General features: G+C 33.6%; 1 protein-coding gene across 1 annotated transcript in view; it reads right to left on the bottom strand.

Annotated features, from left to right (window-relative positions):
• LOC145661145 (irregular chiasm C-roughest protein) overlaps window positions 1–27,459 on the bottom strand; it is a 944,967-nt gene that overhangs the window by 810,210 nt on the left and 107,298 nt on the right. Inside the window, exon 2 of the mRNA XM_081726593.1 lies at window positions 17,460–17,634. Within this exon, the coding sequence (XP_081582719.1) occupies window positions 17,460–17,634 (175 nt within the window). The remainder of the gene's footprint in view (window positions 1–17,459; window positions 17,635–27,459) is intronic.

Below are 27,459 nucleotides of genomic sequence, written 5' to 3'. Positions count from 1 at the left end.
AATAGGTATACACAAAAGGCTAATAATTTTGTAATTTCAATAGTGCAATGAAATACAAAAGACTAACAAGGATTTTAAAGCAATAAACGGCAATGCAAAAGGCTACAGGACAACAGAAGCAACAAAAGTTAACTTACTGAAAAACTGAAAACATTTATAAATTTCTAATTTGTTTTTACGTATATATGTATACTTTTACCATATTCCGTAAAATCAATCACAAAATAACATTCATTTGATACCAATGGAGTAGAAACGCTAGAAGTGCAGAGTTTCATTTTTTTGTTATTCCATCCATGAACACTCCACTTAATTGAATGTTGGACTTTGAATATGGTTATATAAAGTAATACTATAACGAACTCTCTTGTTTCCTGCACTTTACATTAAATAATAAACACAGTTATTAATTACTGATATCTATTATTACATCAAAAGAAGGTAATCGGTTTTAATTTGGTTACTATAGAGATTACTGTAATGCTGCAACAATACGTTTGTTCAATTGAACAGAAAATAATCGCATTATATTTGTTTAATACCTTGAAATAAAATATAGCTTCGTTTGCTACGAGCTTAAAGTGAAATTCTAAAATAGTACAGTATTAGCATTTAGCAGGAAAAACTAGTCCAAAGATGAAACGTATGTAAATAATACAGACTTCCCGGATTAGCCGGTACAGTTCTGTATTTACATCATTTGCCCCGCCCCCCCCCCCCCCCAAAAAAAAATGATTGCTGAAAACTTCATGTCTCGGGTTTTCTCCAAAACATAGGTAACACCACTCGCGTCAGGAATTTATCTCGAGGATCAAAAGTGATTTCGGGGTTCGAAAATCAATATGGGGATAAATTACACAAAAATATGTGAAATTCCACTAAAATTATACTAAATTTACAGAAAGTCGGAATTTCCGGGGGTCGGACCCCCAGAACCAATCCCTGAGTGTGTCCATGATTCGTGCGATATTTGAAATATGTATCTTTTTATCATCGATACACAACTAATGACAATAACGTACTCTCTGTCACTCAGTTTTGGTGAGTGTTGACATAAATTTAATTAACTCTGATATTTCAGCACAAAGCAAATGCATAACTCTGGCTATATTGTAAATTTTGAACTTTTCTGTTTTTGGTGTAAAATTGATTAACCTGGTTTTTAGTGTAAATTTTCATTGATCTCCCGGTTCATAGTGTAAATTTTCATAGGGTGTCCCAATTTTAGACTACCAAACTACTGTATACTACGCATAAATGTCGGAAATTTTATAGAACGGCTTTGTCTGTTCATCCGTTCGTCTATTGACAGGTATCAGAGCAAAAACCTTAAGAAATATCGAGATTCTTTTTTCGCAACCGATTCAACATCTGAACGATTCAGCGTCTCAAAACAACACTCCACCAAAACCGAAATTTGTTCAAATTTACTATTACTTCTGGTTTCAATGCTGGTTCCAACGATCATCGTCATAGAACGAAAATGGTAAAAGATAGCGAGACGCTGTTTCTTGTAAACGATTCAGCGTCTCAAGATACCATATCATGACTATCCATCATTATACCGAAATCAGATGTTCAAATTTATTATTACTTTCAATTTCAATATTGATTTCCGGAGAGCAAAAAAGGTAAGCGCAATCAAGATGCGGTTATCTCCAACTAATTCAGTATCGCAAGAATAGGTTCCATTTGCTCCGTTAACCCTATGTTCAATGGTTAAAATTACCCATTTCCAGTTTCAACGTTTATCGCCATAAAACGAAAACTGTAACAGATAGCAAGCTTTTATTTTCCTTGCAAATGATTCAGTGTCTCAAAACAACATATCAGGACTATCTACAACACATTAACAAAACCGAATTGATTCAAATTTATTATTATTTTAGGTTTCAATGCCGATATCAACGTTTATCGCCATAGAACGAAAATGGTAAAAGATAGAGATACTCTGTTTCTTGCAAACGATTCAGTTTCGAGATAACGTATCATAACTATCTACAACACAACCATAATCGCACGTACTATTACTTCCGTAGAGCAAAAACGGTAAATGCCATCAAGATGAGTTTCTTTGCAATCGATTCGGCGTTCCAAGAGTAGGTTTCATCTTCTCTGTTGAGCCTCTAGTCAAGCCGGAAGTGGTTAAAATTGGCTATTTCAGGTTTCAACGTTTATCGGCACATAACAAGCATGTTAATAGATACTGAGAACAGTTTTTTCTTTTCTTTTTTTTTCTTGCAAGTAATTCAGTGTCTTAAGAAAACAAATCATGGCTATCCGCAACACTCCCTTAGCCCTCTGTTCAAATCAGAAGTGGCTGAAATAAACTATTTTTGTTTTAAATCTTTATCGCCACAGAATAAAAACAGTAAAGAATACTGATTATTGTTATATATATATATATATATATATATATATATATATATATATATATATATATATATATATATATATATATATATATATATATATATAGGGTTAATGAACTATGCCAACAAATTGTAAGAGGTGATTCTTTACGTCAAAATAAGAGAAAAAGTTCATATGGACCTGTTGGGAAAAGTGCATAGTTTTAGAGCTAGGGCTGTGCAAAATAGGGAAAAAGCCAAATTTCAAGAGCCCCTATTTCGAATTCGAGAAACTGTGGATGGTGGCCCTTACCAAATAGGCAAACGATAAGCCTTGACAGCAGTAAACACGGACTGCTTTGGCGGAATGTCGAAAATGTCAGTAGCACGCTCTGTCGTACTCGGGAAAACGTATGTTGCGATGTTTTTTTCACGCCTATAAGTGAAGAAAATGTGAAATATACCGTGACGAAATACATCGCAGCTCACGTTATTCGGAACACACAAAAAAAAATGGAGCTGCCGGTTTCTAATACTTCTGACTTCCCACCGAAGCATCAGGTAACCATTGTTGTCAAGGCTTATCTCTTGTCCAATTTGAACCCTACTTGAAATCAGGGTATATCTGAAAATTCTATAGAGAGTATATCTGATAATTATACCCTGTAGGGAATACCCTGTACATCTATTGAAAATTGATGAAATATGCATTTTTGGATTGTGCATGCATGACTTCCTTTACGCTGATAAGGGCTACCATTCACAGGTTCTTGAATTCGAAATAGGGCCTGTTGAAATTGAGCTTTTTCGCGCTTTTGGGCAGCCCTAGCTCTGAAACTAAGCACTTTTCGCCATAGGTACTTATGAACTTTTCTCTTATTTTGATGTGAGAAATCACTCCTTATAGTTTGTCGGTATACTTCATTAACACCACACACACACACACACACACACACACACACACATATATATATATATATATATATATATATATATATATATATATATGAGAGAGAGAGAGAGAGAGAGAGAGAAATTTATAAGTGAGACATCTTACTCTCCAGAACTTCAAAACTGTGAAATCTCGTAACTTGTACAGTGCATAGTGGAATATCATAGAGTACAAAAGGGTTCACCGGAGATGAGTAAAGCAGAGAAGAGTAGAATACAAAGGGAATGGTAAAAGTACTGTAGTATACAATAAAGTAGATAACGTATCGTAGAATAGCCTAAGTTGAAGTAGAATAATATAACAAATAATTAACTAACTCTATAATGTATGGAAACCGGAGGTTCAGTGCCATGTTTGCGAAAGCTCTCCACTAATTTCTCTCCTTGGCCAACTGAATCCAATTTCTACTCTGTACTTTTATTTCTGCGCGATCCGTCTTAATATTGTCCTTCTATCTGCGCCTAGGTCTTCCTAATGGTCGTTTTCCGATTGGATTTGCAGCCAAAACTTTGAAAAGGTTCCTACCTTCTTTCATTCTGGCTACACGACCTGCCCACCTGAGCCTCCTTGACTTGATGACCCTAACAATGTTTGGTAAACGGTATAAATTATGCAGTTTCTCGTTATGAAGTTTCCCCATTCCTGTTCCTCTTGGGTTCAAATATTCGTCTCAGAATTTTAAACATTTTCAGTCACCGTTCTTCCCTTACTGTAAGCGACCATGTTTCACATACCGAACAGCACATTTAATTTGATTTGGTTTTCAGTTTAGCATTCCTTTCAGCAGGAAAGCTATATAAGACGTGGACCTACAGCTTACGTGGACGTGGATCTCCCACGCCAAAGTTCCGTACGCTATCCGCTTAGCCACGATGAAGCTCCATAATAAATAGTAAAATAGCTTAGAATCGAATACAGTAAAGAAGCATAGAATAGAGAAGCATACTGTAGAATATGGGCAGAGCAGCGTAGCATTTTGTCGAAAACTCTTTCCTTTCTTTCCACTCTCATTACAGTAATTACTCTATCATAATTTATTTGTATTTACTAGTATCTGTCTACTTTAGAAAGTAGAGCATATGGACGTAATGTTAAATATTTAACTTCATTCAATTTCGTGCTCGTAAGCAATGCATTACACAGTCTATCTGGCTATAACAAGCCAATGATTTCTGTTTTTTAATAGGAGCGTAGGGTATGAAACTTTGTATAACTAAATACATAATCCACAAACTAATTTGACATTCTTGACATGAAATTAACGAGAAACTTCATTTACCTCAGAGATATGTTATTACTTATAATTTGTTCTTCTTGTTATCAAAATTTGCATATTTTCCTCATGCTGTTCGTTATCGCATATCCGCCTTTGCTATTTCTCTATACTACCCAACTCATTTAGTTTGTTTGACGACGTTCTCCCTTTTAACATTCGTCCCCAGATTTCACTTTTCTCTGGTTTAAAAAGTTTGTATATTTTTTGGCTTTCGTTTCAAAGAGGAAAAAAAGCATTAGTTTTTAGTCCGTGGTCCCACTTGACTGTCTTTTTCTCTCTTCCCTGCCCTCCTCTGCAGTGGTTAAATGAGAAAAGTTAGCCATGGCTGTGAACCCCACCTGCGCCATTAGCACAGAACTCATCCCTCGGAAAATGTCCCTCCTTACCCCCGCTCCGCACTTTTACTACGTTAATGTTCCCTACAAGACGCTGTCCTTCTCTACGGTTCACTTCTCCCACTAAGCAAGCTCAAGTACCACCACTCAAAAAAAAAAAAAAAAAAAAAAAAAAAGTATAAACATCATATACGGAAAAAATGTGATTCAATTTTCCTCTGAAGGCAACAAAATAATTTTAAATTGATGTAATAGAGAAAAAAGTCGCTAACGGACAATTATAAATATGTATATATACAGTCATATTTTATGCAAATGAATATTAAATAATACCTGATTAAAAATACAATCTGACCAAAATAAATCACTTTTAATACACGAATACTGTTACAGTTTCAGCAATGTATCCGAAACTGTATTCGGCAATATATGACGATATATTTTCATCAGACATCATGCACATTACATGATACACTGTGAAACTGTAACAGAATTAAGCATTCAGTTAAACAATCTTTCAGAAATATTATACACTTAATTTTAAGCAGAATTACAGTCATCCTGAAAGTAAGTGAAATTATCTTGGGGTAAAAGTAAATAAATACAATCCTAAAAACATAATATATAATAATTTACTTACTTCAGACTGATTGAAAACATTCACAATAAGATTTTTTTTAAAAAAAAAAGTTAAATGTAGATGAACTAAAAGAAATGAAAATGAAATCTTTAAATTTTACGTCCCAGAGCTATGCCGGCTAAGCTAAAGAAGACGGTGATGATGAGAAATGAATGAAATGGTGGAATGAAGAAAATGGGAGGAAATGGGAAAACCCCGAGGAAACCCACGTACATGGTGTTTGTCTATTACAAAGCTCACTTTGCGTGAGGAGGGATCGTATCAAGGATTCCATGTACCAGGGGTGAACGCGCTACCACTGAGCACCGCGGACCCTAAGAACTAAAAGTGTTATGGAATACCATATTGTTTTTCTTCTGCACATAACTTTATATTATAAAAATACTTTTTTTGTACAGGCTTACGAGAAATCTTATGGTTTCTAGTATATCAAAATCAAGTTCTACAAATTCTCGGATATCAAATAATTACAGTAGTTACTAAGAACGTGAAGGAAGACCGTAGGTTGCGGTTATGAAGTAGTAGGGACAATATACTAGGTGTAGGCAAATCTAGGTACAACTTTTTAATTGTTTGTGGAAAATTTTTTCAACACAATTTGTAAAACCTCTATCAGAATTACAATAATTTTCTATCGTATATTCAAGCAAGTTAAAAGAAGATAATATTTTTTTATCAGTAGCACTTATTAATAACAGAGAATATTAAGTTTATTTCATGGTTCTTTAGTTCTTCACCTATACAGTTCAAATATCTCTTTTTAATAATGTGGGATTCTAATTGTGTCGGATTCTAATGTGGGATTCTAAACGAAACAAAATATCAATGGACAACGTTTTCTTTATGGTGCTATTCCGAAGCTACGCAAAAGCAAATGTTGCTGAAGTCAAAGTTTTTAACAAATAGTACTACTTCTGTACAAAATAAACGAGCATACTCGTATTCCGGCTCAATGGTAAAGCGTTCATCTCTGATGCAAAGAGCATCTAGTTCGATACTAGATTTTGTGAGCATACAACATGTGCACATGATATGTCTCGAGGTTATCTCGTTTTCCACTACTACTACTACTACTACCGTCTCATTTTCTAAATCAATTCCTATATTTACAATGTATTCCGTCTACTTTTCCTCCCCGTATTAAAAATAATTCATGATAATTAGTAATAAAGAATATTCTCTCTTGATACAATATGGTGCATGTACTCTTGAAAAATATCTCATAATCCTCATTGTTTAGGGTTGAAATTAGTCAATTGTGTACGAGTGAATTTATCCCACCCTCAATTTAGAAAAAAATATTCCCAGTTAACTTTACGTTTAAAAAGATTTAATTTAAGATTAAGGATACATGTATCATTTGAGATTAAAATTGGTGAGGGAGAAGGGGATGAATATAACATTCTCTCCTACCCTGCACGCACAGTATCTCTGCATGGTATCTCTGTTACTCTATTATTTGTTCTAGTCTAGAGAAAACCAATACCTGATTAATATGAATGTCTTTAGAATACAATTTTCTATAAATATATTATTTAATTTTTGTTTCAGTTCCTTATTAAGTGATTGTTTCTATGTATACATTAATGCTACGCAAACTAAATGTTTTAGGTGCAAAATCTTATATACGTTCGTCTCGCATATAATATAATATATAAGGGTAGGTTTGATCGCTCCATAAAAGCAGCAATTTATAGCTTTCATCTTCTTCGTTGCTTTTGTCACAACATGACGACGTGAGTTCCACCTAACAACTTTCTCTCTTAAAAGCACAAGTCATAAAATAGCATGGATCGAAGCTCCAACATTGGTTGGAGGAGGCTCAACTTCCGAGGATGCTAACAGCTGATTTTCTGTACGAGTATCCATGTTGTGATCAGCACTTTCTCCAACAGCAACAAACAAAGAATTTCTTAATAAAGATGGTAAAAGTACGAATGATGAAAAATGAGCAAAATGAAACCTGGGTTTTCAAATTCGATAAGCTAATAACATGACTGACATTTCCTCTTTAATTTGTATAGGCCAAATACCAATTAAGTGCTTTCAAGTAGATCATAAATCCTAATTTCCTCATTCTTTGTTTCTGATTAAAATTACTGACTTTTAAAGTAACGTAAAAAAAATACAAGAAACGATTTAAATGTACAAAACAAATCATCTAAGTAGTTGAAAGGGTTAAAGTAAATATTTAGTTTCAGGAGTTATAATTTGTGTCTTTGTTTATTGTTAAATATAAACAGATCAATGATTATATGTTTGTCTCAATGTCGACATTCGAGAAAACAACAATATGAATGATAATTAATTAAGATAGTGTACTGTTTTCTGCTTGTACGAGGAAAGTTTATGGGCACACAAAGAAAAAATTAAAAAGTAAAACACCGTTGTAAAAAGAATAAAAATAATACTGAACATATGAATATAGACTATTTTTCAGAATACATAAATCTAAATCTTTTTCTATGAAGCTCTTCTCCAGACGAAGTTTATACTAATCTCGCAACAACCTTCATTCGATTCTGTTCCTCTGAATAGAAAGGTGAAATTAACAATTGTTAGTGCTAACAATAGATTCTACGTGCTTCCGCCCTTATCTACGCACCTGTGTATCCGTTATTAATTAATAGTGGCAAAAGTACCCATTCTTTGCACTAGAAGAAAGATCAGTAAAAACTGCTGATAGCTTGTTCTTACATTAGCTTTTTTTCGTCGCAAATTGCAAATAAATTTAAAGTTGCATAGCAATTTATAAATTATGTATGACGTGTTTGCAGGCAAATATAATAGCAACAGTAATTACTGTTAGTATTACTAGTTGCTGATCCGCTTTAGTCTTCGGCCAGCTGTACATAAGCTAAAATCGTACTTAAGTATATGCTCTAATTGGTTAACTTATTTATTTTATTTATTTTTTTGTTAGTTTGCTCACAAACTACCAGAAGCTTTATACCATATTACATAAGTAATTCTGAAATCCAAATACAGTTACGGCTTTTGTTCTATTTTGAAATAATTCAATTAAAATAAGTTTTAAGTTGCAATTAAATAATTACAATAGTTTTAAATCATCAAATTGAATGCAAGTTCAACATTCAATAACTCGCGTAATGACATCTATTAGCGTAACTGTTTTATCGTCATTAGCAAGACGTACAGACTGAGACGTGTCATTTATTATTATGATTATTATTGTTTCGTGTGAAGATGGAATAATAAAGATAAAGATTTTTGTTTATCGTAAACAAGTATTATAATTAAAAGCAAAGTAGAGAGAAAAGTAATGACAATTTGAGTTTTAAAACATGCTAACTTCGACATTATACATATTGTCGAAGCCAGTATCTCGTTTTAAACGTGCAGTTTTTTCGTTGAATGCTGAGTCTGTATTACCATCAAGAAACGAAGAGTTGGAATGTCGCAGTTTGTGAAGTGCACCTTTACTTTACGACAAAAACTGAAAAACTTAATTTCACACAAGTACTCATTTCCTATCTAATAATTGTAGTAGTCAAAAACTTTTCTGAACCCGTTCATTGTCCCACTTTTTAAACATTTTAAACCGAAGACTACTTGTCTTTCGCTATTTAAACAGAAAAGGAGTATAGCAAATGAATATACATTTCTGGGCCAGTTCTTTTGATAACATGAAAAGATAGAAAGGCAGAGATGAAAGTGCGGCTAAAGTTTCGTGTTTTTACTAGCAATCTATGTAATAGTAAACGAAACCTCAGGTCTAGTATCTCGAGAGCTCGTTGAGGTACTTACTTTACAGATAGAATAACTTTTCAAAGTAGATGTGATCTCTTTGTAAGGTCAATTTCGAGTAATAGGTTTGCTGTTCGTAATAGACTGTATTCACGAACCTTAAAGACACCTATATGGAAACGTCATGTTTTCGAGGGGACATTCATCACTGTGTTAATGGAGGGGAAAATACAAAAATATACTGTTTTCTGTTACAAAAATAGCTCATTTCAGTAATAAACATAGACGCATTGCATTTTGCGATAATTTTTCGTTTGAATGGCACTTCTTAATTTTGTGTAGCAACCTGGGATGCAGAAAAAGCTTAAATAAAACATTGCTTGGTATGTATATATATATTCAAATTTATAATGTTGATTCCGAAATTCGATCACAGTATTTAATAGCAACCAGTAACATTTTAAATATTTTGAAAAACATGAGAATTGTGCATCTCTGCTGTACATTATACGGTACACTACAACCTTATGAGAATCTTCAATTGGATGGTAATCTGTTGCGTACTACCTTGTAAACAAGTAAACTAACTTTCAGAGTTAACGTTTTGCTACCAAAGTTCATTCACAGCATGTTCACTTTTTTGGGGATATATTTGGACCTAGCTATCAGAAAACTGGTACGAAAACATCAAGAATTATATATTTTGTTTTATCTAGTCTGAGTTTTCTTCTGTGCAATGTATTCGGTAATCTCCTGTCTCCCCAACTCTGCACACGTATGTTTCTTATCCTTTTTAACGTAAGACGTACAATACTTACAAACAAAAGAAAGGGGAGACATGAAAGACGACTGAGCACGTTACACCACAGAAGCATTTTAAATCTTCAGAGGGTTGAAAGAGGGGACGAAGAATATCTATGCAATAGCAACATACAAATCTTTCCGCTTATCTTACATGAAATACACCCTGCTGACGTTCTTATGATATATATGGTGAAAGAAATGAGACTGAAAGGGTCTTGTGTATACGCTGGAAAAGAGCAAAAAAGAAAGAAAACAAAGGAAAAGTATAAAAGGAATGATCTATCCGCCTTTCTGTCGAGAAATATTTGCGCAACAGTTCATCTTCAGATTCATCCATTCTCCTAACTTAGGCGGACATTAAAGCTCTAAAATCAGAGAAGATTCTTCTCAAAGGGAAGGAGGCACCATTCTTCCGTAAGTTTCTCTTTAATGTACTAAAACCTTTCTTGTGTTTGTGGCGAGAATTATTCACACAATTTCTTCGTCCAATTTCCATTCCCGTTACTAACCAACAACCACTTATCTATTTTTTTTCTTTACCCCGTTTATGAGTTTCAATCATTCCAACACTTCGAAAGAATTTTAAAGTTATGCATCTTGTCTTTCTTTCTTTTCAACTTGCAGACATGCATAATTCATACATGTATGATAAAAATAACTCACATTTTGCCTTACAAACTAATACATAAAAACTTAAAGTCTAAGTATTATACAACTATCACTTTGGATCGAATAGTAGTAATAATAGTAATTGCGAAATAATAATCATAGTGATGAAGTCAAAAATAGCACAGACCATAAAACTAGCGACAGGTTATAATTTAAAGTATTCAATGCCTTAGAAAACACGTGTCAGTAAGCAGTTTCTTCTTGCCAATCTCGAAATTCGACTTATATTTTGCAAGTCTTTTCTTCTAATCTTCCATTGATAGTGTTAATTAATTATAGTTTTGGTCGAAACAATTAACAATAAAAGGAGATAAAGAATTATTGGTGAACGCTAGTTAGGATTTATATACAGCAGATACTATCCCACTACTCGTCCAGTAGATGGAGAAAAATCACTGTAAAATCCTAGCTCGTATGGATGACAGTGCGATTCCAATTATGGACATCTAAATTTTAATACGAAGACGGTAACCGTTCATCTGTGTTCTCCTGCTTTGAAGTCCTTTCTCAACCACTAGAATATGAACCTAGTTTGATGTGGATTTTAAACACACATACTCCTAGCAAAATAGAATTTAGAATTCACAGATGAAAGATGAGAACAGTAATTTAATATTGATTTATTCTCCTGAGCCTCTTTCTTCTTCTCCAAACTTATATATTTTGGAGACCCGGGTACGATTCCCGACAGAAATTTGTATGGTTCTGATTCAACGTTAAGCTGTAGATTCACGTCTTATATAGTCTTGCTGCGGATTGGAACGCTAAACTCAAAAATCTATATCTAAAACCCCAACTTATATTCGATACATTCTAACACTAAACATTCAGCAATACCTGGAAGGATTTGTACTTTATTGGAGAAGAAAACATTGTTAGATGCCCTTTTCTGCAATAGAGTACAAATTTCTTCAAGAGGTGTTGAAGGAAATGTTGTTCTGTTTTAATGTCCTGCATCTAACTGCCTCTGTATTGTTAATATACTCTAGTCTTCCACTTCTAAATTCAATATTTTTAGCTTTCCCCGCTGGGATAGTGATTATCGCACGTGTTAATTACACAAGTTGCTACTCCGATTCCTGGGATTGATTTGAAATTTGAAACCATTAAAGTAGTTCGAATTACAGCATAAACTCAATGGGTCCATATCTCATACAGCCTCAGTGGTGAGAGGAACGGTGAACTTTAACCAACCATTACTATTTACATTCAGAGCAACCTTCAATCAATCGACTTATATCAAACACAGAAGAAATTCATTCAAAATACACACTATGTTATCAAAAGTATCAAATAGTTAATTGAACTTCAATTGTTTATTTCCTTTCGGTGTGTTTCTTATGTTTTCCAGAGTGAAAGCTATGTTAATTTCAGTGACTTATGATCTTAACAGATACAGAATTTATTGATCAAAGGCAATATTATTGTCGAACTCATCTTTCAATTATACTTTTCTGGTATTTCTTCCTTCTGTTTCAATTTACTACTAAATATTTTATAATTTCAACATCGATAAGTTTTCTTATATCAAATTACACAAACTAGCTATGCTTAAATATTAAGCCTGTGCTCTGAATCTAAAAGAAATTATGTTTTTCTGACACATTAAATATTAACAATGTTATTTTCTAGCGTGGCTCGGAGTCTACTTCCACCTTAAAAGTTGAATATTGCCAGATCTTGAAGTAGTTGTAGGCACAGGATTTGAAGGGGATAGAATGTCATTTCATAAGAATAAGGCAACAGTTACCATGGACATAATTGAAACACTGAATAATGTGTTTTATGTGTTCATACTTTGTATTACGAAACGAAGTCAGTTATTAAAACACAGTGATTGTTCAGATAACATTTTATTGTTAGCTGACATTGCTGCAAAGATCCATTGTAACTGTCCCACTTCAAGCTATCGCGCCTGCTGAATTCTAAACTTGGAAATGTGTAAGTCCGCTCCGAGTCACTCTGCACATAATCCTACAAGTTGTGGTGTACAGTGTGCGTCTAGCTTAACCACTACTGCCTTATTACTTTACTTACTTCCGTTTCAATACGAACTATTTGCCATTCAGAGCACGCATTGAATCGATCTGCTGATGTTCACTAAACAGAAAATATATTCAAAGCACTCAACAGATGCCAATACTATTGAATTGACAATTACTAATTTCAATTTCTTCTTTCCTTCCAACGTGTTCTGGTAGTACCCAGGATGAAATTGCTCCTCATATCTTCCTCTCTCGCGCTAATTCTCATGCCTTATATTCCAAATAAATATTGAATATGTTGATTAAAAAAAAAACAATATTCCTGCCGAAATCCTCTTCCAATTATACTTTCCTCTCTCTATTCTTCTCTTATTTTAATTTTTCATAAACTGTTTTATAATCTCAACAAGACCATTATATAAAAATATACAAACTACACTGGTAACATGATGCATCATATGATAATGTCTCGTTAAATATACGGTAGCATGAGCTACACTCTGTTATTAAAGGAAATCATGGTACAGAAATTCATTCAGTGGTTCTCACCGATTAGAAATTCCTACCACAAAAATCGATTAAACAAATATTGACAGACCGCAGCAGAAGGAAGGGATTGATGAACAGGCAAAGTAGCTGCTAGCCGAGAACCGCTCAAGCATTGAAGGCTATTTTCAAGGAGTACGTTATATAGTGTGTCCCAACCATTCCTTCTTGAATCGTTTCAGCACCAATCAATCTAGCAAGACTCAAATATTGATCTTGAAGGCGGATACCTCTTCCACCGTACAACGTTAAGAGAAAAAAGAATCATGACTCATATAAGTAAAAGTCCTTGAAGGTTAACTTTAAAAAGATCGTTCAAATGAAACTCTCGTCCTGTATGACCTCTTAACAAAACGTACTGGATTGGATCACTTAACAAGAGCAACGAACTGTACAGTACGAGCATAGTGACCATTTAACTGTCATTCAGCATTTGTTTTAAACAATATACACAATGCAATAGAATACTACACTTATAAAAAGGTTATAATTATAAGCAAGTCACGATATTATAAATTTGTAAAAACAATAATATCTAGTTTTATCGTAAATGCAAAAATTCGTGTTTAATCAGAAATTTCAAAGTACTAAGAACGAGAAAATAAATATATCATAAGATAGGACGGATATCAATTAAATGAATATTTTTAGAATCCGTGGGGAGAAGGTGCATCCTCGTGACATGTCTATCAAAAATAAACATAAATGTGAACTTAAACAGGGAGTAAAACTATTCTATAAAAGAGAGAAAGGGTGATTACAAAATATCTTTGGACATTTGAACGCGAGCACAATAACTCATTGAAGAGTTACAAAGGAATTACCGAAAGATTTTCAAAAACAGTCGAGCATAAGACATTACAAATAGCTCGCTTGAAATTAAATCGAAGACAACGAATTACCAGATGCAACGAAAAGAGAGGGATAATGTTTTTTTAATTTCTGTGCGATTCATCACTATTTACTTTTTAACACCAGAGTGAGGAACTTGTACCAAACAATATATTCGTAACGAACTTTTAGACAGATCTTTAAAGCTAGACTCATTCATTTTCTCTATTCAATGCTTCTTCAGAATTCTGCTCATCCGCGGAAAGCCAATGAGTAGATTTGCTCATGTAAGCAACTAGAAGTTATGAGCAAACGGGCAGTAAACCAGCAGAGTAGCATCGACGTTTCCATTTAAATATATATATATATATATGACACCATATCGAGTAGTCTGAGTGAAGCGGACTGCTCATGTAAAACGTAAATCGCCAATCCCAAATTCATTCAAATCCTCTTGGGAGGATTTGTATTTTTCTAGTAGATGATAAAAATGTCGACAAACATTAAAAAGTTGGTCAAAGAAGTTAACGTCAATCTACATGATTCAACTTATCATGCCAATGAATATGACTTTGAAGAAGAAGAGAGAGCCCACGTTCCAGCAGAAATAAAAAAATGATGTTAACAAGTGTAACTAACGACTACTAAAATTCCCGTGATAGTTGAAGAATAGGTAGTAATATCACTCGTAGTACGTTACATAATTATCAAATTTATTTTCAATGTACACAATTATGTTTTCCAAAAAGCAGTCCGTTGAACACCGGTGATGCACAGCGCGGTTCCGGATGGACGATATGAACATGATAATTTCCCGGTCACACCCAGAAGATATATATAAAATGAACGCACTAGTAATTGAATTTTGCTTCGCTTGAAATAGTATTTGAATTATTCTTTTTCTACTAGGTTAGGAATTATTAATTTTTGAATGGATGTTTTGTTTGAAACGGAAAATAACATATTGGTAATAGATAACTTTTGATTACTTTAGAATTGTAGAAGAATTTCTAAAAAAATATATATTTCTGTACCTACATACTGATAAAAATTACGGTAAGATAAGTACTGAAAAACAATAGTAATATTTAACGCTTAATGAATATTCCAGTTGCAGTATTAGGTGTTGAATTCAATTATAAACAGATATTCTTTCTTTCTCTCAGAAACAGCCTCGTGCCAAGCCAAGCCAAGTGTAGCGTAGTTGGTAAGGCGTCATAGGTTTGATCCCCGGTGGGGAGAGTTTTTTCTCATCCTATCTTCGTCCCAATGCGATTCTAATGGTCATCCAGTCCTTGTGAAATGGGTACCTAGGGCAACCTGGGTAAATAAAGGCGTGCGCAGCATGATTCTAAACTTATCACCTCCACTACGTGCTGATTTTTTAAAGAATAAATGTGTGAGCCTTTATCTTTAAATTAGACCTGTCCCCCGTGGGCTCGCCCTTTACTTTCCACATGGCAAGTGAAAAGAATTAAATGGTCAACTTAGACAGGAATTGCACAACGCTGGTAGATTTTATAAATAACTTCTTACGATAAAATGGAATAATTGTAATAAATGTTCCATCCAAAACATTTCTTCCTGGGAGGGAGAATACAAACTCCAGGGGTAACAGGGTTAGATGTAAATTACACACGTTGATTGATTGATTGTTTTGAAGTGTAGCGTTCCTTTCAGCACCGAGACTATGAGACTTGGATCTGCAGCTTAAACTGGAATTCGAACCAATATTATACTTCTCGTTCAAAGTTTTCAAGGTTTTGTCACCGGAAATAAACCCGAGATCTTGCACCAAAGTAACGCGCTCTAGCCACTGAACTAGTGGTTGAGAGATATTAATAATTGTCAGAACTGTGTAATTCCTCTTATACTACCTTCCAAAGTTTTGTGATAGAAGTATGTGTGTTAGACACAAAAATTAACGCGTATCCTTTCGTTTATAAGACAAAATACAAGAAATTATATGAATGTAATGATCAAAAGCAATAAGTAAACTATATCTCATCCTTTAAAAGCTTCCTTTGCGTTATTACTCTTTGTAGACCATGATTGTATTTAATCCCATTTTCCATTTTTAAGTTTCATATAATACATTTTCAACCATAAAATAAAGTTTAAAAAATTAACTTCAATAAACAAGTATAATGTAAACCTCAACATTATAAGTAAAATAATTATTAAACATACGTTTCCATATGTTTTACATACAAGCTTTGTGATTTATCATGCTTCCCGTTCGATAGTTAGCAACTCCTTGGCACGTGATCGAACTACCTTGCATATGTTTCTATGGTCTCGCTCGCGGCAACGACGAAACAACGCTTAATAGCTCAAACAGACGAAACAGCTCAGATAATTCAATTCTGGTGGTACCTGCTACGACTGAGAAACAAATTTCGGGAAACAGCAGAAATAGCTTATTTAAAAGAACCCGCGTGTTACATTTCTGTTTAAAACAAAAGGAAGAATATTTCAATGATATTAAATATCATTGGAGAGCATGGATTGCCGAAACAATTACGTATTCTGCTGACTATGCACCAAAAAATTTCAAGTGCTTTACTCTTTCGACAAGCAATCTAGTGCAGTAGTATAAATATTATCGAGGTTATCAGTTTCCAACATCATATTGAATCATACCAATTTATTATTATGCATATTTGGTAACGTATAAACTGTTCAAAATTTCATAACTTTTCATGACTCTGGAAAAAAGAAACGATATCGAATTAATCAACCACCACCTATGATTTACATTGAGGTGAAAAGTAACATTTGTAGGTATGAAAGAGCACTTTTCACAAATATTATCCGTAAAAAGTTTACTGACATTACTCATTCATTACAAAAAATATTTCTGATTAGATCTTTTTGATATTATATATATATATATATATATATATATATATATATATATATATATATATATATATATATATATATATATATATATATGTAGATAGATAGATAGATATAGATATAGAAGAAATCTTACGCTTAGAAATATTAGACAGCAATCAAATGTCTTTGTTATCGGGTGCTAGGATTTGTTATTCACAAAAGCAACGAAGAAAACAAACAGACTTATAAGCTTAATTTAAAACACGTAATGTAATATATTGATAGAAGATTTACAATTCTTTATTTCTTTTCCTGTAATGACACTATTGTATCACATAAAATAATAATAATAATAATAATAATAATAATAATAATAATAATAATAATAATAATAATAATAATAATAATAATAATAATACAAACGTGTGTGTTACAGCAACATGCACTTCTTGAAAGATCTCTTTTTTTGTTAAAATGATGATAATTTCTTTTCGTGTAAAATATGAAAAAATGCTTACCTTGTCATCCTTCTGCCAAGAACATTGTCCTTTCTTGTCATACACTTTACACACTAAAAGTGCATCGTCACCCGGATTCACTTCCGTATACTCCGGTTGTTTAGCGAACTTTTGAATGGCCAACAACAGCACTGGACCTAGAAAACGTAAAGAAAAATAATAAGTAGGTAAGCATCTGGATAAACATAATATTTCATTACTTGAAACTTTATAATGGTTCATGTTTTAAAATGCATAACACATAATAGCCATATTACAACGTACCGTCTATTAACATGAACACACTAAACCTTGTGGATATGAAAAGTGAATTACGTGAAAACTTTATACCTAGTTCGGATTTAGTAGTAGAAAATACAATCGTATCATGAAACAGTAGCAAAAGTTACTATATATATATATATATATATATATATATATATATATATATATATATATATATATATCAATTTGTTCATATTTTATTTTCATCGAAGAACTGGAGTCTTCCCTTTGTACAGCATCACAGATCAAAGGATAATTTGTTCAATAAATCTTCCTCAATTTCTTTCCATTTTGTTCGAAGAATCTCAGAGATGATGATATTTTTTATCGATATCTGACAATTTCATTTATATAAACGGCAATATTTCAAGAGCACTGCATTTAGAATTTTGAGCAAGTCCAATTATATGTAATCATGAGCCGTTTTCTTTCCTCCCTGTCCAAGTACGAGTTACGGAAGCGAGCTTTATGTTTCAATTTGCTGATATCTTGAAAAAGAAAAATATACAAAACTTTGCCCAATCAGTTGGGTACAGAAAGGATTACATGGTTGGGCAGAATACTCGTGGTGTGACTTGTTTCCATATTTTCTTATAAATCTAATTTTGTAAATCTATCAGATTCTATTTTAAAATTTGACTTAAGTCAATAGCACGACATTTGTCCCTATAGTAATATCATCCTCCGTTCTCAAATAATCTATTTAAAAAAGAAATGAAATTTCTAGTTTAACATTTAGTGATAATGTCTTTTAGGCTAAGACCACGGATCATTAATAAAAGTGGATGAATATAAATAAACTGGTGAAATGAGGTAGTGGGAGGAAATGAGAGAATTCAAAGAAAACCCACTGACATGATGTTGTCTATTACCAACTAAATGACCTGGGATCGAACCAAGGACCTTTCGTACAAGAGAGGTCTCTAGCACTAAGCTACAGTGCCCTCCAAATATTCAATCGAATTTTGAACTTTTTGTTATGTTTAATGCTTCAAAAACATATGTTTCAAGAAACGTCACTCGCTTCATGACCACAAAAAATCAAATTCTAATTCTAATTTACGAATATTTGGGACTCCTGTATATTGAATCTTTCAGTTGGTCTAGTGGCTAGTGCGTGCGCCTTTTGTGTACAGGGTTCCCAGTTATATTTCCTTTGGGAGAACCTTGCAATTTGATATTATATATATTTAACTTAATGACTATCTTTGGATGTGAAGTTATTTTTTTTCTTTTAATGAAACAATTTTAAGTTGTGAATTATACATATTTTTGTAGCTTTAAAAGCCACTAGCGGTCTCACAGATCGATAATATTACTTAAGTATTAAACTATAGGTCATATCCTAGGTTCTGGAAAGGGTCCTAAAACTGGAAGTTTCCAAACCAATGCAGCGTACTGATATGCAGTAACATCAAAGTGCCCCCCCCCAAAAAAAACTTTAATGTGACGCATAATTTTAAGTTTACGCACTTGAGTTTTCGTTATATATATATATATATATATATATATATATATATATATATATATATATATATATATATATATATAAAGCATGTAATAATATTCTATTTCTCTGATTTTATATCTTGGACACTTAGATTATCTATGTTTTCTCATAAGATGAAAGTTTTGCCTTGAACTGTCGTGTAGCAGGTAAGTTTTGATAATTTCAAGTAAACTCTGGTCTATCGTCCTATGGTAATGTGTGTTAGTTAAAACAGATGGATTGTATATGCAAGTAAATGGCGATAATATGCGTATAATTTGTAGAAATAGTTCCAGTATAATGAGACAACCTGGAGAAAGGAAACTGTCCTTACAAGCTTACTTTCCCTGGGGTTGACTTAAAATTATTTTATCAGAAGTGAATGATGATTTAGCACCAATGATCACATCACGGAAACAGCGATAATTTCCATGTTTCTTACTTCCGAAAACTATATTGTATTTGCATGAAAGAAATAGTATTTTCCTGCATAAATGTGTTGTTACCACCTCAATAGTTGTTGTGAGGAAGAAAGATGAACGTAAGTATTAAAACAGTATAATAAAGGTTGTTAGAGCAAAGACTTTTAGCTTTCCAGGAGAACTTTGCTGAGAGGGCGATTTCGATCGCCGAGAATGAGCGAAATACTAAGACAACATTAATTATAACAGGATTAATGCCTCTTGTCATCTGGGAGTCACATAAAATGTAAATTACGACGTTCATTTCTTGATTAACCATATCGCCATCTTGCGAGGAAATTAAAGCCTCCCTTTCAACTATGTAGAAATCTGTTTCTTATCCGAATAACAGATATATATAAAGAAAGAAATGCTAGCGAAAATCATAACTAATTTTAGCATTAACGTCTACAATAAAATTATGTTAAATGAAAGATCGTTGTTTTGTAATTACAACAAAACAAAAATTGGAAACAAGAAAAGGATATAATACTAAAATGATTTAATATTTATAAACAAACAATATTTACCTAAGTTTCTTATTTTCTTTAAGTTTTTTCCATTTTCAATTCAAATAGTTCACGGAATATTTTATGGAAAGTATCTTAACTCTTAATTATAACACTGAGGTCCACAAGACCCCACCAAGAATTATTCATTGTAGTAACTTCTTTATTTATTTTTAAACTAGATTTGCTTTTGTTCACGAGTGAAATATTTTACAAGATTCAATATAATTAACTTACAGACCATACTAATTAATGCAAAGGAATATTTCAAAAACAAAGCGCATCCCATGGAGTTTGTGTTGCTCCTGTATTTCAACCATTTCCAATTTGAATCAATTTCTGCATAAATTCGATTTAACATATGCACATGAGCACGTGAATTAGCAGTAAGTAATGAATACAATAAAGCTTTAAATTATTTTTATGGACCTCTCACTTGGCTATAGACTATAGTAAGTATATGCGCATTCAGCGCGAAAGGTTCGTATTTGATTCCCTGTACAGCTCATTCACTTCGGATCACATATTAAGTTTATTATTTGATCTGGAGCTTAGTATCCAGTTCATCACCGGGGCTATACAAGATATGGACCTACACTTTAGTGTGGAATTCCAACCAGATAAACTCCCACTGGGAATCGAGCCCGGTTATCAGAAGCTGAAGACAAGAACTAATTAAATAGCACTGAAAAAACCTATTACTCGTACACGTTTTGCTAGTGTACAGTTGATATACTATTAAAAATTCCAATAATATTATGTCCCACAGAGTAATTTTATGAAAAATCGATATCGACAATTGCTTTTCTCTTATAAATACGCTACCATCTTTTGTCATTAAATGTCACTTCATGATCACTTCATAATATTGCAATATGCGTAAGAAATATGCGAGATTGTTTTAATAGAAGTAGGAAATTTCTGTATACCTACATTAAATTAATATATTTAAGTTAAATGATTAATAAAGGGATGTACTTGGCGTAAACTATCTTATATCTTCTATCAGGTATTTGTATCACTCGATTTATAGCTTACGTTGTCGAAGCACTTAAATATTCATCAAGAAACTGTAATGTCAATGTGATTCCTGCACCTTATTTACATGTAGTATAGCAAATTACTTTAGATTATAATCAGTAATTTTACTGCTATATTCGCTGTCATACATCCTTTGGAAATAGTAATGTACCTATAGTCTTATGAATTTATAGTGGATAGTAATTACATGCATTTAAGTACAATATATATTATGAAATGTACCTTTAGATATAACAAAGTTTTCATAAAACAACAGCTTCAAGTATGAAAAAATATGTACTAGCCAGTTAATTAGTCTCTCATTAAATGCAAAGCTTCATAACATCATTGAAATGTACATATTATAAATGAAATTTAAAAATGTTGACGGTTAACTCCTCTTACACCGCTGGACCGATTTTGACGACTTTTGATACGTCAGCGACAGAAGTTCACTCCGTTTGATGAAATTAATTTTGTAAATAACTTTAGAATGGACGGGCAATTTGAATACAGTTTACATTAAATTAAAAAGAATGTAATTTTCTGTACGTTCAAGCTTTGAAACTCAGTGAAACTGTGCACATTCCGCTTTTATACCCAAAATAAAATTTTACCAATCGGAAAGAACTTTTGTCGCTTTCTGTACATGAGTGCACCCTAACCTAACTTAGGGTTTTATTATATTATCAGAAGGGCTTACCATAATGTAATAAAAAGGGGTAGCGAGGTTCAAAAATATGCCAAACATACAGTATCTCACTAGCCTGTCAAGTTAGAAAGATGGAACTCAGCGTATAAAGTCCTCGTTAAAAAAGAGGGACATGTGTACCAGTGTTTTAAGGCAGGATAGGGGCATTTTCTATATAAATAATGAATGTAACGATATTTGGGGCCAATTCCTCCTAAACCGCAGCACCGAATTTGATGATTTTTGGCGACCACGGATGACGTCATCACAAAATCTTTTTTTCTCTGTTACTCGCTAACGACTGAACCTATTGCGATCAAACAAACACTATTCCATTTAGAATTTTTAGCTCTACAAAGAAAAATAATTTGTAAGAAATGCATTTCTAAGTCGAACTGCTGTTCAAGGTCCAAATTTATACCTTATGGTCATGAGGTTAACATGCAAAAATAATCGAAAACGATTGGTGTTAGTGCATAATTTATGGTTCTCTGGGTCACTGAGATGAATAATGACACAACCGATACTGAAGTCCAAGTTCCATCTCCATAGGTATGAAAGATGAAAATGGGTGAGGAATAGAGATGGAAAGCGGTGATATTACGTATTTTTTATCACTGCACTTTTATTAAAATGGGTATCCTAAAGGGAAAGAGGTTCAAATATTTTTCTTAAACATATTCTCTCCGTGAGAACAGACAGATCAGCTAGTATACAGTCACTTTCAAAAGTCTGAGCACACTATTAATTTTTCAGAATTTTCCAAATAAAAAATATTGTGTTTAACAAAATCCCGTTTATTGGTCTTATTTTTTAAAATAAAGAACATTGTTCATACAAGAATACAAAAGTGCATGATTCTGATTTCATTGCAACGTATTTATTGAGGAAAATTGCTTTGCAGTAAATAGTTAACTAATGTCACACTTTGTCTGCTGATGCACCGTTTCAATATCTAGTGATGTTTGTACGAACCCTTGTCAGGACTTGTATATATACTACTACATACAGTTGTATATGCATTATTGAATCGTATTGTATTTGGAAAAATTGTGTGCCAATTTGTGGCATTCGACCGTGCTGTTCTCGCCTGAACCAGTAAAAGTGTGTGAAGAAAGTGCAAGTACTATAAAATGAGAAAGTAATGCTAGGAATTAAGTGTCGAATCATATGCTTAAGTGATTATTTTGAGAGAGGAAAGCTCTTATCGGCAAAAAATCGCTCAGTGTTTGCGGATATCTGTTGGAGCAATGCATCGAACAGTAATAAACTGGTGTAAATATTGCAAGGAAATAAATTGAATGTCCAGAAATAACAATTTCTGGAAAGGACAAGTTCATTACGACTATAAGTAAATGAATATACATTTAACCGCTCGGAAGGGCCGTTCTCAATCGAGGTCAGATAGGAAAGTGGTTCAAAGTCTGCATATTTTCGGTATTGGGGGTGCGGTTGCAGTAAAGAAATTACTCGTTTAAGCAGGAAACATTGGAGAGTGGTAAAGACATAAAGACTCCAACGATGAATAATGGAAAAGGGTATTCTGGACAGACGAATCTAAATGTCAACTTTTCGGTTCCCAACATCAGGTGTTTATACGTCGTCTTTTGAAAAGCGCTTTTATTCCGACTGTGTAATGTTTACAGTGAAACACGGAAAAGGCAGTGTTACTATATGGGGATGTTTTATAGGCAATTAAGTTGGTGATTTAGTTCAAATCAACGGAATAAGACTTAACGAAAACATGTGTTACGACATTTAATTGTGGCATGTAATTCCATTAAGAGAACGAAGTTTGAGACGTAACTTTGTACTAGAACAGGATAATGCTCACAAACATTCTTCCCAGTTATGCCGTAATTATTTACAAAGCTCACATCATCACAAAAATGGAATAGCTACCACAATCTCCGAATTTGATACCCATCGAACTCTTGTGGGATGAACTTAACATGGCAGTCCGTGAGCACATGCCAAGAAATACTGAAGAGCTCTGGAAGGCTCTCTGAAAATGTTGGAGTCGCATAGCCTTGCAAAAGTTGGATAATCTGATCAAACAAATATTAGGAATTAGGAATTAATAATGCTCTTATCAAGGCTGAGGCTTAGCAGCTTGATGAACGCAAGCTTCCGCAATAAATTTTTCTCAATGGAAACAGAGCAGTGTATTTTCATTTCATATGTGAGCAATGAGATTATTTTGCAAACCATGTCCAACTATCATGGATTTGTATGAATACGGTGTATTTTGTGCGGAAAATTCTGAAAAATCACTTATGTTTTAGTTTCAAAGTAGTGCACCTTCGAGTTTCTTATCAATGGGACTAATTAACCGTAAGTTCGTTCATTGAAAACATAGTTTAAATTCGAAAATGTGCATATTAAAGGGAAATGTTTCTAATTTCTTTTCTTTACATTGCCCATTGAATCGTATTAAATATTATACTTACTCATGGGTGAAAAAATGAAGAAAAGGAAACGAAGGGAGATCTTTGATGGAAGTTCCATTCTTTTCTACAATCATTTGCTATCTGGAAACAAAATTTAACTTTGTCAGTATGGAAATATACACATATATTGTTTAGTTTATCGTATAAACAGCAGAATCAAAAGAAGAATAAACGATTTTAGCTATAACATTCTGACAGCAATTTTATGGTACGATGTTAAGAAAGTATGATGTTATGGAAGCTTACATTTGGATTCGTGATATTTTATGTCAATTTTGTAAGATAAATGTTGGAAAGTGTCGTAAGAATACTATCAAAAATGTTCCCAGCAATTTAATACAGGTGGAATATAATATCGAGTTGGAGATATAATATAATATCGGAATCAAGCCGCGAGTTATTAGATGAGCAGCATTTGAATGAATATCGATGGTGTATACATGGATCGTAATACGTATTGCTCCCCTGTTTCGAATTATTCTTTCATGTTGTGTGTTGAAATGAAATTTATAATTTTCCATAAAGAAAAATATTCATTATATAGTATATAATATATATATATAAATCTGATGTTGAATATTGTTCTCTTGTTCAATAATTGTGAGACAATCTTTCCATGTTCACTTATGTTTTTGATGTCGTTATTTATGATTTTCTTTCAGTTTTAATCATTAACTTCCAGATCAGCTGAAAAGACATCTTATACTGTGATAGAAGACTTGTCTTGTCTTCTATCTGAAGACAACGTCCTGTGAAAAGCAATATTTAAAAGAAAGCTATCTGTAGAAAGCATCATTTTATTTGATCAGGAATATCATATCTGTGAAGGATCAGGCTCTTTCTCGGGGAACCAAATGCAGGTAGAACAAATATGAATTAAGACTTGAAAATAAGTGTCTGTGTAATGAAGTAATTATTAAAGATATTTCATACGAAACACCCGTATCCCTAACTCTGATTCCAAGCCAATAAAAAGCTTTATCCCGGCTTCCTTAATTTCCAGATTGAAAATAATTTGAAACAGCAGGAACTCAGAACTAATTATCTTACCCGCTCTACTGTTCTAGTTCCTTTTCCTTCTACCTCTCTTTCGAAGGTGGGATAAAACCTTCCTTACAGTTAAATACAAACATATTTACACTTAAGAACATCGGTACCATCCTAGCAGAGTGTTGCCAACTATAGGGAAACGCCCCCTACCGCAGTTGCAGTTGGGATTTCGTGGTATGTTTCATTTATCAAGGAACAAATTACAGCATACTTCTTCTGTACTACTGAGGGTGATTCATGCCTTTCTTGATCATCTGAGACCTGGAAGTTTTGTATATAGGTTATCGTCGGCAAAATAGCCAATGTTAAACAATAAAACACTGACTTTTATTGAAACAATGTGCAATTAAGATAGCAACTATAATGAAATACTGTATTTCGAGGCCAGTTGTTTTCAATTAATAATTAGACCATCTAAAGGAAATTACTTCATATTTCGAAGTCTAACAAGAAAATGAAGTTGTTCTGTAAAAGTAAAGAATAATTCTGATCTGTCTACACTAAGATTCTATCTACAATACCTATCATATCTCCTTATAATTCAACATTTATAGAAAGTGCTAATAATGATTTACGATCACTTCTCAGAAACATTTTAAAATCACAGACGGACAGAAAGGTGAATATGCCAACCAAAGTTTAAATATATTCATTCGGTATATACTGAGCAGCCAAAACGTTATGACCACCACCTACTTTTTAAATGAAGTCATTCATCTGACGGACGAGCCACGAAGTACAACTGAATCGATCACCAGACGGCTAGAATTTCGCTCGATCAGCCAGTGTGATATATGTACCGAAAATGGAGAAGAACGGTAATATATCAGAGTTCTACAGGGGCCAGGTAGTCATAGTCAGAAAGCTTGAAATGAGCATCTCAGAAACAGCGTTGCGTATTCGCTATGTGCAGTGATTAGATTCTTCCAAATGTGAGGAAAGGACGAAGAAACCAGTACGAAACCACAAGAAATGAAGCGGCCACGCCTCATTAAATATATGGACGTCTTAAATTGGAGATGTTGGTACAACAGGATATGGTGCAAACTGTGACACAATTAATAGCTGACTTTAACAGTGAACAATGTACAACTGTATCCCAACACACAGTTCACGATATACTGTTAGATATGGGCCTTTGCAGTCGGTTCCACGCATGTACCAATGTTAACTGCACCGCACCGCACCGAAAATACGTATCGCAGAGCAATGACATAATGGTGCGTGGTCCGATGAATCACGGTACTGTTTTCGTCACATCGGTGGCGGGTAAGATTTCGTCTTCTTCCAGAGAAACAATTGCACGAGACGTGCACAATAGAAGACGACAGTTTTGTGGTGGTTCCATTATGATTTGGAAAACCTTCATATGGTCTCCATTGGCCCAGTACACTTATGGAGTGAACCGTGACTACTCCTAGCTATAGGCAGGTTATTGCTAATCATGTACATCCATTCATGAAAGATATGTTTCCAGTTGATAATGTCATCTTTCAGCAAAACCACACTCGTTATTACAAGGTCAACATTGCGTTGCATTGATGAATTTCAATTGATGCAATGATCCACAAACTCCTCCAGTCTTAACCGAACTGAACATCGTTGTCATTCAACGTCAGATCCGAGCTCATAACTAAATTTTTCAGGAATTATGTACGCAACTTGTATGTACAGATGTAGTACACCATACCTCCTACCACCTACCAAGGCCTCATTGCTTTCATGCCTGCATTGTAGCTGTTGAATTTCTTTTAAGTTTAACATCCCGTTCAGCAGTGAGGCTATATGAGACGTAGACCTACTAATTAACGCGGAATCCGAACCACATGCGCTCCCGCCGGGAATCGAACCTGGATCACACACGCTGGAGGCACGTACGCTAACTGCTTAGCCACGAAGGACCTCGCATTGTTGCTGTTCTGCAAGACAAAGGTGTACATACCAGATATTACGTAGGTGACTGTAACGTATTCACTAGCTTGGCTTTCATGCATAAAGCACAAGCAGACCCATTACGGAATAACAATGGCAATAAGCCTGTATATCTTGGTTATAAAAATATCTTT

The sequence above is a fragment of the Thermobia domestica genome, chromosome 9 (assembly GCF_964235325.1).
Source record: "Thermobia domestica chromosome 9, izTheDome1.hap1.1, whole genome shotgun sequence".
NCBI classification, from domain to species: domain Eukaryota; kingdom Metazoa; phylum Arthropoda; class Insecta; order Zygentoma; family Lepismatidae; genus Thermobia; species Thermobia domestica.
Note: the sequence above shows the minus strand (reverse complement) of the source record. Positions and strands in the feature narration are given on the sequence as shown.